The sequence below is a fragment of the Oryctolagus cuniculus genome, chromosome 16 (genome assembly GCF_051225735.1).
Source record: "Oryctolagus cuniculus isolate XC-2025 breed Fujian yellow rabbit chromosome 16, ASM5122573v1, whole genome shotgun sequence".
NCBI classification, from domain to species: domain Eukaryota; kingdom Metazoa; phylum Chordata; class Mammalia; order Lagomorpha; family Leporidae; genus Oryctolagus; species Oryctolagus cuniculus.
In genome coordinates, this window is record NC_142882.1 from 55,612,289 (window position 1) to 55,628,141 (window position 15,853).

The following is a 15,853-nucleotide window of genomic DNA, read 5'->3' on the forward strand; positions in this document are numbered from 1 at the left end:
CTAAATCAAACAAGGGCAGGAGGGAGCACATTGAGACTGGGAGGAAAGGCTCACTTGGGAACTAGGGTTCCTAACCCTCTGGTTTCGAGAAAGAAAAATGAAATCTGAAGGAATACATTTACAAGCACTGTGGTAATTACATAATGTATATTCCTGTGTGTTCACATCCCAGCAAACTTCCCGAGCCAGAAACCCTGATTTCTGAGGGCCTCCTACAGCCCCACCCTTCACAAGACCTATCTGCATTTTGCTTTTGGAGTTACTATACAGGCAGGATTACAGAAGGCAATGCTTTCAGATCAGTGGGGAAATGCAAGGCTCACATAAAAATAAAAAAAAAATATTTTCTTAAATGAAATATGATGGGAAACAAAACTGAAATTAGGAAATATAACTCCAAACATTATTATCCAATAAATAATTACAGCATGCTGATAATACGCAGGAATCTGGGCTACAATGATGGATAGTCGTAGCCCAGTAGTAGCCCAGTCAAACTCAGCCATTGAGGCAGAAAGACAATGAGACAGGTATTCACATAATTGTATAGATGCACACCCACAGGAGCCAGGCAGGCCCAGTCTGGCGTGCAGGTAAGAACTTCCAGAGGAAGAGGCCGCTAAACACACGTATGAAAGGTGAGCAGGTGTCAGCCAGGTAAACACATGGGGAGAGCAGCCAAGGAAGAATGACCTGGCAGTGGGAATGGCAAATGCAAAAATTTACAAGTGAGAGGGAAGCAGAGGCAGAGATGAGTTTAGTGCGGCTGAAGCAGAGAGAGGAGGGAGAAAGCCCAAATGAGTCAGGTGAGGCACACAAAGGTCTTGTAAGACAAGGTACTTCATCCACAGGTACCGGGAACCGACTAAAGGGACTTACGAGGAGAAGAGACATGACCAGGATTGCACACTTAAGAAAGCCACTCTTGCTAAGGTGGGGAAACCAAATTGCAGAGCACCAGGATGAAAGGCAAGGAGACCAGCGGAGGAGGCTGCAGTGTCATCTACAGGAGCGCAGCCACAGTGCCAGCAGTGCGGGAGGGAGGAGGTGGATGCGCTCAGGAAGGACAGGTGACCGTCATGGGGCAAGAGGGAGAGCAACCACACGTGCTTTCTGGGTGAGGGGTCCTCAAAAAGGTCATGAAATGCCTTTTTTTTTTTTTTTTTTTTTGACAGGCAGAGTGGACAGTGAGAGAGAGAGAGAAAGGTCTTCCTTTACCGTTGGTTCACCCTCCAATGGCCGCTGCAGTCAGCGCATTGTGGCCAGCGCACCGCACTGATCCGAAGCCAGGAGCCAGGTGCTTCCTCCTGGTCTCCCATGGGGTGCAGGGCTCAAGCACTTGGGCCATCCTCCACTGCACTCCCTGGCCACAGCAGAGAGCTGGCCTGGAAGAGGGGCAACCGGGACAGAATCCGGCGCCCCGACCAGGACTAGAATCTGGTGTGCTGGCGCCACAGGCAGAGGATTAGCCTATTGAACCGCGGCGCTGGCCATGAAATGCCTATTCTTAAAAACAGGCAGAGATTACAAAAATACTTTTGCACCAAAATAAACAACTTTGATCTCATTTTTCCATGAACTTTTGAGAGCATCCTCAGACATATTTTTACTTTTATAATCAGAAAAAAGTCAGTGGTGGGGGAATAAGCTCTACGCAGAAATCCGAAAGCTGCTGGTTTAGAATGTGCTTTCTATGGTGGAGATCACAGCATGAAGCTGAGATCATAAATGAAAGGAGGCAACAATTCGCTTTCCAAATGACAACTAATTTATAGATAAATCTACACAGACTCTTAAAGCAGGAAGATGCATCAAGAAACCTCGTATCATGAGAAAGATCTCTTCCTTAGGGATGTGGACGTGCAGTGCCAATAAATTATAAACACTTAGAAAATCCTTACTGCTCTCATTCTAAGGAGTTGCTAACGTGATATAAATTCATGATGAAGAATAACACTTTATCAGCTCATAGTATAAACAAACCTGAGCATGAACGAAAGCTGTTCATCTGTCCTTCTCATCCAGGACAGGAATAAAAATGAGCAAGGTAAGCAATGTTAAAGTTTTATTTTAATTTTAAGCTAAGTTTCTATTGACTCCCTGCAAGAAAGTTAATCACTACTCTACTAATTTTGGTTTGTAGGACAGAGATATGCTTTGTTAAGGAGGGGAGGGAGGGGAGAAGGAGAGGGAGAGAGGGAGTGGGAGGGAGAAAGTGGGGAGAGAGAGAAAGAAAAAGAGACAAAGAGAGAGAGAGATAAGATCATTAAACATTGTCCCCCTCTCTCTCTGTCATCCTCTGCATTTACCATACCTTAGCCATGAGCGTCGTTCCGAATCCACCCTGATAGTTATTAGCAGAGGGAACACCATCCATCACCCCAGGTACAGGATTGTAAGTGTCACTTGACCAACACCGTCCTGAGCTCATATTTAAGATTTTAGCCAACAGTTTTGGGTCAAGCCCTAACCTGTCAAAGGTCAAAGAAAAGAAGAGTTAAATGTCAAAATGTACAAGTCATGCGTGACTGATTTATGTGCACGGGTGCTCTATCTTCTTTCTCCACTTACACGCTTTCTGAAATCAAAGCAGATTGATATGAAGGTGAAGAATCCAATTTTGAATTATAAGGTATTAAAAACTACTGATTAAACCAGATCATTTCTGAGCTAGTACATTTTGCATTTAGGGAAGGCTTTCTGCACAATCCTACCATTCAGAAGAAACAGTACAAAATTGCATCAAAATGTTGTTTTATCACACTCTGAGGTTTCTTGTATTTGGATATTACTACATTTATGTGTCACGTAAGAACCTTAAGCCAATATGATCATCTACATTTCATTCTTTTCAAACAAATGATATATTTCAGAAAGAAATACTGAATGACAGACGATACATCATGGGAGTTTATGTGGATGTATTTATGTGGGTGTTTATTCCTTTAGCTTTTATGAGAACAAATGCAAAAGAGGAGTCATGAGCTTCAGAGAAGCTACTGTTAGAAGACATGTCTTGTTGCAAACTTTTCCTTATTTAGTAAATCGTCATTAGACAATCCTGCTTATGAAGCGAGTCTGCCCAGAGCTGTGACATATGCTATCTACTCAGAGACATGCATTATAGTTCTGGGTCAGCTGCTGATAAGCTCACTGATCCTGATAAAACAAAGCCTGCCCAAGCAGAAACATCATTTGTTCCATCACTGGGCTGATGGCACAAACGGCTGTTCAATGAGGACCCTAGAAAAAACAGCATCAAAATGCCCTAGGACTTTGCTTCTAAGGATCTTAATGCAGTTTGGGAAGCACAGTTTTGTTGTTTCACTGAATCAAGTTTCAAATAAAACTTTGTTTTATTTGAAATTTCAAATAAAACAAAGTTTTTTTTTTAAGTTTCAAATAAAACTTGACCCAAAACCCAGCAATTTATTGATTTCTTTTATGCAAAGGGTCATTAGAAAACAACTGTCGAGCCAGCGCCGTGGCTCAATAGGCTAATCCTCCACCTTGCGGCGCCGGCACACCGGGTTCTAGTCCCGGTTGGGGCGCCGGATTCTGTCCCGGTTGCCCCTCTTCCAGGCCAGCTCTCTGCTCTGGCCCGGGAGTGCAGTGGAGGATGGCCCAGGTGCTTGGGCCCTGCACCCCATGGGAGACCAGGAAAAGCACCTGGCTCCTGGCTCCTGCCATCGGATCAGCGCGGTGCGCCGGCTGCAGCGGCGGCCATTGGAGGGTGAACCAACGGCAAAGGAAGACCTTTCTCTCTCTGTCTCTCTCTCTCACTATCCATTCTGCCTGTCAAAAAAAAAAAAACAACTGTCATAAAAGCTTTCTGCTTTTTCTTAAAACCAACCTATCCTAAACAATGAAAAAAAAAAAAAAAAGACTGAAAGAGACTCTTACACAAATTTAAAACAACCTGTGCATTTGGACATGTTAAGCCCTTGATCATTTTGCATGTTTGAGATACATGTTCATTTCATAATCTGAAGGTCAAGGCCAGTGAAATATTTTCTCGGTACTAGTGAGGGGCTGAAGCTACTGACTAGGATATGTATGGAACTTCCATGTAAAGCAACTGCTCAGGCTTTCAAGAGGTTCATGGAATGCCGTGTGGCATATCATGTATCTGAATTCCTATGCTGACCCATGTTCCAATGATGGGGTTCTCCCAAGGATTACAACAGATATGAAAGATTCCCTCTAAGTCAGCTACCGTACATCCTGGTCAGCTGTAGACTGCCAGAGAGAAGCCCAACAGTTCCATTCATCTTTTATAAGATATAAGCTTGTTGCCTATGTAGTTGGCTACTGGTGCATTTTTTCTCCCTTGTAACTAAAACCAGGCTATCAATATGTGTGGCATACAACTAAGGAAGGATAACATCAGTGTGTGTAGGGTATAACTGTGAAAAGCAAAGTCACAAATTAACAATGAGTTAATCTGCTGTAAGTGCAAGCATGCCCTCTAAGTAAGTACAAGGTCAAGAATGTCTATGTCTGATGCACTATAATGAGACAGGAATACTGTCACAGGCCCCCAAATACCTCTTTGCCTCTCTATCTCAAGTACAACGGAGGGGCTTCCTAACTGAGAGTTCAAGGTGGCTGATCACCTCCAAGGCAGCAGAGCTGCCCCTGACTTTGAACCCACCAGGTCACACTCTGCAGTACTTCCCAAGAACCTTCCCCACTGCGGAAACACACACTTTGCCCACAATGCTCCCCAAATGGTGAGTAAAGCTTATTATCCTACCTTTGTAAGACCCTATATTTTTCTCACATGTTCAAGGAAAAACCCTGGCACTGACTTATGGAAACCTTCCTTAGTGAATACATTACTATTCAGAAGCATCCTGAGGGGCACACACAAAAATCACGTGGCAGTAGTTCCCGTTCCTGCTCACTACCAATCCAAGGCTTCCTGCGGGGCTGACCCCCTCACGGGGACGGCTACTCCCTCCCCCATTTTCTTCCCTGTGCCCCTCCTCTGCAGCAAAGTATATCATTAAAAAGAGCAAGTTAGAAGTGTTTTGCATTTCATCTTTCTAAGGATTCTCTCCCTGGCACATACATAACTGACAGTTAAAATTAGACATGATATTAAAATCAGTTACTGAAGTCCTCTGTCTTCCACTGTGCCCAAAGCTTGTAACGGTCTGAAACCAGCTAGAATACACAGTAATTGTCATTCAGAGTCTATCCTAGAACGTCATGCTTCACTGGAGAAGACTGAGTTTCCATTTGAAATCAACAAATTAATCCAAGACAGGTATCTGAAAGGGCAAGTTTAATAGGAAGCAGCTACTGGGCTCTCAAGCATGATAAAATGTTATTGCTGTTCCCTGTAAATTGGCTGGGAGCATATGATACTTCCTGCATAAGAGCCCCATGGCTGTTCAGGAGATATGCAGCTCAAGCCATCAAAAAGATGACAATCTGTCAGTCCCCATAATAACTTGCCATTGGATGTGGTTCGAGAGTGTGTGCATGCATGCATGTGGCTTTACAATTGCTGGAATGTTCTCTGATATAAACAGAGAATGAATTCATTGCTCTGACCGCATATATAATGCAACTCAAATAAACGTCACTGTGTCAAATCTACTCACCTCTAAAACATAAGAATTTTAAATGAACTTTTGGATGAACTAAAGATGAGGCATTAAAAAAAACATTAAAAAACATGAAGACAAACCAAAAATTTGCTTTTATAACTAACCAAGGTTTTCAAGACCAATAAAGTTTGTTGATTTTATCATCTTTAAGTATCTACTCTTTGGTTTTATACAAGAACAGTACAAATTATGTCACCAAACTGTGATGTTTGGATCACAGGAACAGATCTGGCAATGAAATATCTAACAATGAGTCACTTGTAATCAATCATTCACTTACTCACCAATACTTACTCACATCTGCCACAAACAGGCATTCTGCAGGGAGCCAAGAATACAAAAATAAAGAAGCTAAGAGCAGGCTGTGGCTGCCCACCAGGAGACAATGATTGCCTCAGTCGCTGCTCAAGACACCTGTTTTCCATATTGGAGTGCCTGGGTTTGTGCCCTGACTACTCTATGCTTCCAAGTCAGTTCCCTGTTACTATGCCTGGGAGGCTGCAGATTACGGCTGAACTAGGGTTCCTGTCACCTACAGGAGAGACCCGGATGGAGTTCTTGGCTCCTGGCTTTGGCCCTGCTATTGAGGATGTTTCCAGCAGGTGGAATCTCTCTCTCTCTGTCACTCTACATTTAAAATAAATAAACAAATCTTAAAAAAAAAAAAAAAAAAAAAAAGACACATCTAGATTACTTGTGCCTGAGGCAGAAGTGCCCCCTCCCTTCCACTCACTCTGCACTCCTCCCCTCCACATTTGCTCAAACAGACCTCCACTGAGTGCTTACTGCCTACGAAGGCTGTTCTTAAGATACAACAATCAGCACACAAAGCCATTTCCTATCATAAAGCTGATATTCTAGATGAGAAGACCAGCAACAAACAAATAAATGTAAAACACCAGCTAATGGGAAGTGCTATGAAGAAAAAACAATAAAGCACAATTCAGTTCAAATACCAAGCATCCTTCCACAACCACAAGTATCAATAATTATCACATATTGAGGACCAACTACATGCATTAAGTGTTTATAAGATCTACACAGATTATCTAATTTCATCTTTGCAGTAACCCAGTGGACAGGTACTATTATTCTGTCATTTTATAAATAAGGAAAGCTGCAGCGGCACAGCTGGGATGCAGACTTAGGCAGTCCCCAAATTCTAACCATGTCAGGTGGTGAACTTTACAGTCAACCAGCCAATATGATGGCATTTTATCCATTTATTAGGAAATTTGGTCCAACTGTTCTAACTGTAACCTTCTGTTATCTGGTGTATTACAGAGGGGTACAATGAAGAAGCTCAGTCATCACACACGTGAAAAGGCAGTATTTACGGACAGTGACCAAGAAACTGCAGCTTCTTTTGGGGGGAAGCTCTCATCTCAAGCAGCCTACAAAAGTCTAGGCGTTTCAAGCGCATTCTGTTTTTTGTTTTTGTTGTTTTGGCAGGCAGAGTTAGACAGTGAGAGAGAGACAGAGGGAAAGGTCTTCATTTTCCGTTGGTTCATCCTTCAAATGGCCGCTACGGCCGGCGCGCTGCAGCCAATCTGAAGCCAGGAGCCAGGTGCTTCCTCCTGGTCTCCCATGCGGGTGCAGAGCCCAAGCACTTGGGCCATCCTCCACTGCCTTTCTGGGCCACTGCAGAGAGCTGGACTGGAAGAGGAGCAACCGGGACGGAATCCGGTGCCCCAACTGGGACTAGAACCTGGGGTGCCGGGCGCCACAGGCGGAAGATTAGCCAAGTGAGCCGCGGCGCTGGCCTCAAGCGTATTCTGGTGGAAGAAGTCAACGTGGAGGTTGCTGGGGGTACCCGGGGCTTGGGCACTGACTGGTAATTCACATTACTTGCTACAACTACCACCAACATTAAAAAAAAAAAAAAAAAAAAAAAAAAAAAAAAAAAAGCTCAATGCACAGTGGAGCAAAACTAACAGGGAAATTCACATTATCAATGTTGTTTCCATGTGATGCAGACAACAAAAACCCCTCTAATGCAAGAAGGGCAATTTCAAGGCCATAAAACTGAGCCTCTGAGTCCTCATGAGGAACCCAATTAGAAAGCAGAACAGTCTAATGGAAAAGACTCTCAAACGATATTACATACCAATATTTTTTACTGTTTACTTTTTTATAACATTTTAAATTTTCACTAACACACATAAAGATTCACTGTAAAAGAACAAAACATCAATAAGAACTTTAAACTGTAAGATTTTATTCTTCTATTTAAAGGGGAAAAAGGAAGGAAACAGTGTACTAGAAAAAACACTGACTTATGAGAATGAAATTAATCAGAAATGATCACTTCATAGGAATAGGTAACTCAATTTGTAAATGTTGACATTAATACTCTTAAAAAATTTCACTTCAGAGTGAACAGAATATAAATGCGGCTGAACCACTTTGATGGTATACCACTTTGTGGGAATTTACTACTTGGGAATTTATGCTTGCTGATGCCAATTTTCTCTTTCACCTTGCAAAGCTCAATAAATCGTGGCTGCTCTCTCTACTCTATTAGAGAACAATCCTGTCATTTTAAACCACCTCTGTAAACCATGGAGGAAAGACAATAGCAAAAGCCCTCATTTTTAGGGCCTTCAAACCATGCAGAATCTTTGTAAGATGAAGTGGTAAAATCCTAATGTTATGGAAATAAGCAATTTATTAATACAATCTGAAATACTAGAAAGTAGTAAATTATTTTAATAGATAAAACTAATGAGTTTCTGCCATATGTTCAGACTTTCAAGATATTTCATATATATTTATAATATATATATGTATATATATATATATATCTCAATACTTAGGTAGTTTGGGGAAAATTTAACATTAAAAAGTTTCTGTTTCCAAATATTACTTTTATTATATGCAATCAAGGCCAAAAACTATTTGATGCCTCTATCTGAAATTTATCACTTTCATTTTTCCTTGAAAACAAACCCATTATAAGAGCCAACAGTTTTCATTTCATCATGTACATTTTATTCAGCCGATTTTCGCACTATTCTTTATTAGCTGGTGTTTTGAGCAGAACTTCCACAGCACCAACCCTAAACAAAACTTCACTTTAGAAGGGCAGATGATCATCCAATAAAGAGTTTTGACAGGAAAATTATTGACAGAGTGTCAGAACATACATCACGAGACCTAAAGAACTCCATGATCCAGGGATGCTCAGGCAAGGAGCAGAGTATAGAACACACAACAAAGACCAGGCTGGGACCTCATATAGTGTGCTATAACCTAGATTCACCCAGGCTTTCACTTTTTATGATGCCTTCATTGATATGCAGAAAAGTGAAAATAAAGTTAGACAGATGCACGTGCATACTAACCCAGTTGTCCATACCAATTAATTTCGTACATTTTCCTCTTCCATAAAATTACTCTAGAGAGTAGACATGAAAGCAAGTTGCTAGTAACCAGTTTTTCAATTCTAAGTGACCCGTAGTCTAAAACTGGCCACCATATCCTCTGAACAGTGAATACACATGACACTCTTAAGAGCTCCCTATACCTACAGTTTTATGGAGGCTTTGTACAGATATGCCTTACCATCTTATAGACATTCAATTTTAAAATGTAAATGGTACAGGATATTGATAAACCAATTAGCGCTGATGCAAAGCAAATTCCTCTTTTATCTCAATTACAACATGACAACTTAATAGGTCAAGATAGTTTAACATCTGAGACAAGGGCAATTCAATAAAACAACAGCATCTTGATATGGTAATTAAGAGGAAATGTGAATCCATTACCATGTTTTAAAAAATATCTCAAGCACTGCAGCTCTTTTTATTGCTTTTATCAAAAGCTGTGGTATGAAACACCACTTTGCCTCGTGACATACTGGTAAGCAGCCTTGGAGAATGTGAAAAAATATCTCAATGAAACATCCTGCTCATTAAGCATTTTATAAAGTAGGAAATGTATATTTATCATATTCATGAAATATAAGATATTCAAAAATTAATTAGGTGATTAATCATATATAGCATTCCTAACCCAAGAGATTAAAGGCTAAAATTAAGACATTAACCTTAGGCAAAGTATCATTTTAAGCAAAGTATCAATGACAGTTTAATAGAAAGATATATCCTAATGCAAAATAACTGAACCACAGGCAAGCTAAGACAAAAGTTAGGCATATGTACTGCAGCTTTATGAACGCTATCTAGTTTATTCCGAGAAAGAACTACTTGAGAACCCTTTTAGTGAAGAGTTTGGGGACTGTATTTAAAATAGATACATAAAACTATTCACATAGTAGTATAACCCTTGCATTCACTACACATTAACACTCTGTTTTATATAGATTTGTCTCAACACTGTCAAAGCATGTTTAAGTTTTATAGTGAAAGTGTTTCTTGCATTTCAACATAATAGGAGAAATGGAGCTCTCATATAAAAAAGATAATATAACTTCAAATGCTCAGTGCAATTGCATTTATGGCTATGACAGAGTATTCATGCTCTCTAGGGACCTATTGCTCATCCAATAAGCAAAGTCTATTAAAGTTCAATAATGAACTTTCACAATGTCCCTGGATCAATTCATTTGTACTCTCATTTTTTAACATTAGAAAATCAAGCAAGAAAGTCAATAAAAATTGTTAGTATATGAAAATGTACTACTTAACAAACCTGATTCCAAGATTCATAGCTTCAGCAGTGCCAATCATACTAATAGCTAACAGCATGTTGTTGCAGATCTTTGCAGCCTGAAAATAAATTAAGCACATAGTAAGTATCCTTATTTTCAATTTATAACTTACAGGAAGTCTTTCTTTTGCCCCATTCTATTCTTTCCAAAAGAAATGACATTCAACTGTTGATTCTCTTGAGTGGACAATCATGCCTCCCACTGAGCCCAAGAGTGCTCTCTATCTCAAAGCATATTCGGGGTCTCTTCTAACAGGTAATAAACCCACAGTGGTGCCTGACCTCCTATTATGTGATCAGCATATTGAAAGTACTGATCGGGGCTGGTGCTGTGCCATAGTGCATTAAGCATCTGCCTGTGGCACCGGCACCCCATATGGGTGCTGATTAGAGTCCCAACTGCACCACTTCCAATCCAGCTCCCTGCTGATAGCCTGGGAAAACAGTAGAAGATAGCCTAAGTCCTTGGGCCCCTGCACCCACATGGGAGACCTGGAAGAAGCTCCTAGCTCCTAGCTTCTGACTGGCTCAGCTCTGGCTCTTGTGGCCATTTAGGGAGTAAACCAGCAGATGGAAGACCTCACTATCTGTCTCTCCCTCTCTCTCTCCCTCTTCTGTAACTATGCCTTGCAAGTAAATAAATAAATCTTAAAAAATACTGATCTATGCGGCATGCCTGTTGTTTAAGGGGTGGGATTTACAATTTAATTGGGAAATAATGTAATTGGGAGGAATAAGCTACATGAAAAGGCAACAAAAAATGAAGTGGTAAGATGTAAGGCAGAGCCTGTAAGATAGAACAGCAGCAGGTTCAGAGAAACAAGATCACTGAAGACAGGAGTGGAACCTGGAACACATTTCAGAGGCCACAACAGGGTTTACATAGGCAAAAGCAGGAAAGGAGACCAGAGAAAAGGTACGTGTGTAGGAGGGATTAAATATTTAAGAGCATGGAATGTTCCTGGCAACAGTAAGAAAACTGACACATACGCAGATGTCTTAAGGAATGGTGAGATTTGATAGTTAAGACTGGGAGCTAGTTAAGAGCCATGAAAGATAGGGTGGGGTTAATATTTGACATGACAGGAACAGGTTTCAAAATTCAGAATAGGGAAGTATTAGGATCATGCAGTATCATTTTGGTTACAGTGTTGGGAAAGTGGTAGATTTGGCATCCAGAGACCTATTACGCCCCCTGAGCAGCAAACGTAGTGTGAGATTAAGAAAGAAAGACTGGATCAGGTAACGTGTGCAACGGACAAGATGGTCAACAGTGAAGCAAAAATCAATAGAGCTTGGAGATTAACTGGACAAGGATTGGGACAATAAATAAATCTAAGGTAATACCAAAGTCTTGAGTGAGATAAACTAGGATAAAAGCATTAAATGGAATGAGTGTGTGTCGGGAATGAGAGGCACAATTAGTTTCATTTCAGAGTTCAGTATTGTCAGTCACCTAATTTTCTAAATAAAAATGATTTGTTTTTCAAGAAAATTATTAAAATGCATAGTTTATTTCTCCTTGATTGTTCTACAAACAGAGTAAAAAGTATATGGAGGATAACAGCAACTCAGACCACATGAACACTTCAAATAGAAGCAGTTTTAAGGATGATTTTGGTAGTCACTGGGAAGACCCATCAAGATCCAGTGATGAAACTTTTGATATCTTTTTTAATAAGTAAATGTGCTCACAAGGAATGAGGCAACGCTAATTTACTCCAAATTAATTTTGGAAAATCTGAGCAAATAAAGAATCCACACATGAAACACAATAAAGAGTAAGAATGTAGCCTGGAAAGAGAAAGGCTCTTTAGCTATTGAGTCCTGGAGCCAAGGTCATTAATGTGGAAATGTTACCTGCCCAGTCCCAACAGCTCCACAGTACACCACATTTGAGCCCATGCACCCCAGCAATTCTTTGGCAGCAGCAAATTCATCTTCGACTCCTCCTACCATAAATGTGAGGTTCCCAGACCGAGCAGCTCCTACACCTGAATCATTTGGGGTTAGAGAGAAGAAAAACAATCAATTTTAAAAAACATTTAAGTAGACAGTGAAATTTGAAAAATCCCAAAACTAAATAAAAACATCTTGCCTTGCCTCCAAACTGTATTTATGCCAAGCATGTGTGAGATACTATAAACTTGATGGGAATATTTCAATAACCATGTTCCATGCAGGGGCATCACAAACCAAAAGGGACACACTGATTAGTCATACTCTCATTTGCAACCCATCTTAAGCATGTGGCATGGTCATGCCATCTTATGAGGGGTCTTCAAAAAGTTCATGGAAATTGCATATGCTTAAAAAAACTATATATGGATTTCAAAAAAATTCTGTACTCAAGTAAACATCTTTTAATTCCATTTTCCACAAATTTCTTGATGTAATTTTTGTACATTGAATTATCTGAAATGTGAATTTCATTATTCCTTTGCATCCTATTCAGTATTAGAAAATATTGAAAACAGTTCAGTTAGTCCCTGATCAGCACAGAAGCAGCCAGAGGGGTCCACTGTTCAAGTCTGGATTTGAGGTCTCCGGCTTATTCGCTGACAATCTGAATACTATCCACAGATGATATTAGAAAGAAAGAGCTCTGGCTCATTGTCCCATAAACAGACATTTCATATGGTGAGATCCTTTTTAAAAGGAACTAAAACTGCTTCATAATTAGACTGGTTATTCTCATACACATTGCATTTTCCAGTATTTTTTTCCTTTTTGTTATGCAATTTATGGGTAATTCATTCCTAGTGATATGAGCAGGAAGAAGAAATAAACTTCAACACTGTAATAGTTTAGTCCATGTACTATGTAAGTTAATCACAAAACAAAAAGGACACACAGATTTAGTAATAGTATTATTCTCAATGCATCTTAAGTATTTCAGCACACAATCCCAGCATGACATGAGGAGTCTTCAAAATGTACAGGGAAAATGCATATTATGAAAGAAACTACACAGGGATAAATGCTCCTAAGAGGCTTTTAACAAAGGTTTACTGCATACTCATTGATGGAAATGATTCAAGAAACAACTTCTAACTCAGCACAGAAAACATGGCCTAAACTTGTCCTAAAGGGGAGAAGGTTTCACTCATCTCAATTTTTATTAAGTATGAAATAAAACCATGAATATTATTGCTGATTTTTAGTATAGAGAGAAATCTTAATTCATAATTTTCAAGTTTAGTTTAAAAACAAGAAAGGATGAGTATGTGAGAGGGCTACATTAGTACAATTTTTGTCTTTACAACTTATTTTATATAGCACAGCTAGGATAAAGAAGGCATACTTATCTGTACTATTTACAACACCTGACCATGACAACAGACAGCTGCAAGTAATGGCTTATTTTTGAATTTCATTTATTCAATGAAATATAGTTTTAACACATTTTTTTAAAAACCTCAAGTGGAAAACTCCCTAATTTCATTCAAATTGTGAAGATTTTGCTTTTGCCAAATCAAGCAGCTTTCTATTTTAAGGTTTGTGCTATTTTTAACCAATTGTTCAAAGCACAAGGAAGTCCAAACTGAGTTACCAAACTGTCTTGGAAGAGTCGAGTGCCCACAGTTTACGAAACCTTGAGATGCTCTGAAAAACGGTGAATTCACATTATTTCCCAATGTCTTCAGACACAATGTGTAATAGATTACGTACAAAAACCCAACTGCAATAAACTCTTCAATTAGCTGGTACACGTCATTGGGACATTCTGACTGTCGTTCTGGTAGTTTCTAATTTACTTCACCAAGATGGTGAACCACTGACATTTTACAATTATTTTGCTCAATTTCTTTAGCAATTTTTATTCAAACCATATTATCCTTTCTCCCAATCCTGTTGCTCTGACCTAGAGAAATTAAGTAAACAATGTAAGTCAAAGCTTACAAACAAATCCAGCTCTATCCATCATAGGTCAATAGCTTTGTATCTAGATTACAGACTGCTAAATAGCTTCAGAGAGTCATTTATTAAAGGAAAATTAATGCTGACAATGGTTCTCAGCTGGTTAATCTTTTGACAGGTGCACTTTCTCACTTGTTCAAACACATATTTCAAAAAGAAGAAATAAGTTACTTAAGCAAGAGAAGACCCCAAAAGGAAGAATAATTTATCTTTTAATTCAGAGGCTTATGGAACTTCTACTCTTCCCTCCTGTCAAAGTGCTATGCTAATGATTACCGACTTTATCCCAACCAATATCCCAATGTAAAAGCTGACTAAACTGGGTAATTCTAAAGCTTTGGCATCCCTTGGGATAAAATTCTATCTTTTCATGGACATTTTGTTAACTGTACAACACTGTCGAGTCTAGTCCTATTGCAACCAGAATTAAATGGAAAGAATTAAAACCTAAGTTATCCAAATATATACATATATATAAAACCATTTTGAAATTAGGAAAGAACATCTAGAAAACTGGAACTCTAAAGCTCTGAAATATCCCATGCATTTCAGAGAGTTCTCTACAGATATTTATGTCTCTTAAAATACATTTATCTCAAGAATGTGCCATTTTAACTCATATCCATTTCTTACACTCTGGTAGCTGCTAGAAAACTAGGAGAAGTATTCATTTTACTTTATATTTTAGTAATTGTATATGCCCTGTGCTTAGTCATTTTATACCACTTATCACATCCTATTAAAATCTTTGTTTTCTTACCTAATTCTTCCATTAGAACATAAGCTCCCACAAGGTTAGCACTGAGGTCTCTCGTTTATGGGCAGCATTCGTGTTATCCATCACATTGCATGATACATTCAATAGATGGTTGTTGGTTAAATAAGTTTTATAAGCATGTTAAAAAGAGTGAAGGATCTTATTTTGTTTGGGGGAATGTGCCATTGGCTGCTGTGTGATTATAAACAAATTAACTTTTAAGTCTTATGGTACAGAGTGGGAAAAGCATTAATAAATTCTTCATAGAGTGGCTGTGAATATGTGAACACACACAGTAAAATTCAAATGCTATTTAAATGTAAGGGCCCAAGTTTGTGAAGTGGGCGATTGCCCATTTGGTTATCTAAGTCATTGTCTTCTCTAGAATAATTCTAGCCTCCATTGTGAAATATAAGCTGCTTAGCACTGAATCTAGGAACACTAAAAGCAGGATAGCCCAGGGTAAGTATTACAGTGCACCATAGCCAGTGATTATATCACTGTGAACACCCATTGCAAAATCTCTCAATGGCAGCACAGCATATGACAGACAAGAAATCTGTATTAGTTGTATTCATTTAACACAATTAACTGGGAAAGCCCTGGAGTGAAGGCTCAACCACATGTCTCTGCTCCTAAGAAGTTAGGCACTGTGAACCAGCCACTTATCTCCTTGTCTATCACTACCTACCTAGTCTGAGCCACTGCCACCTCTTGCCTGGATTACTACCACAGCCACCCACTTGCTCTCCCCTTTGCTTTTGCCTTTACAGTCTATTCTCTGTAGGGCAGACAAAAAGAGTCCTCTTAAAACATAAGTAAATGGAGCACATGTTTATTCTTCACTTTCAGTCCTTCAAAGGCTCCCCATCATTCCAGTCGA

At 39.5% G+C, this 15,853-nt stretch overlaps 1 protein-coding gene across 3 annotated transcripts in view; it reads right to left on the bottom strand.

The window, feature by feature from the left end:
* HIBADH (3-hydroxyisobutyrate dehydrogenase) overlaps positions 1–15,853 on the bottom strand; it is a 250,045-nt gene that overhangs the window by 119,142 nt on the left and 115,050 nt on the right. For 2 of the 3 annotated variants that reach the window (XM_070059685.2, XM_002713730.6), the window contains 3 exons: positions 12,153–12,286; positions 10,275–10,351; positions 2,315–2,471 (listed from right to left, as the gene is read on the bottom strand). In XM_070059685.2, coding sequence (XP_069915786.1) covers positions 2,315–2,471; positions 10,275–10,351; positions 12,153–12,286 — 368 coding nt within the window. The remainder of the gene's footprint in view (positions 1–2,314; positions 2,472–10,274; positions 10,352–12,152; positions 12,287–15,853) is intronic. The other variant, XM_089316030.1, reaches the window with a different exon arrangement.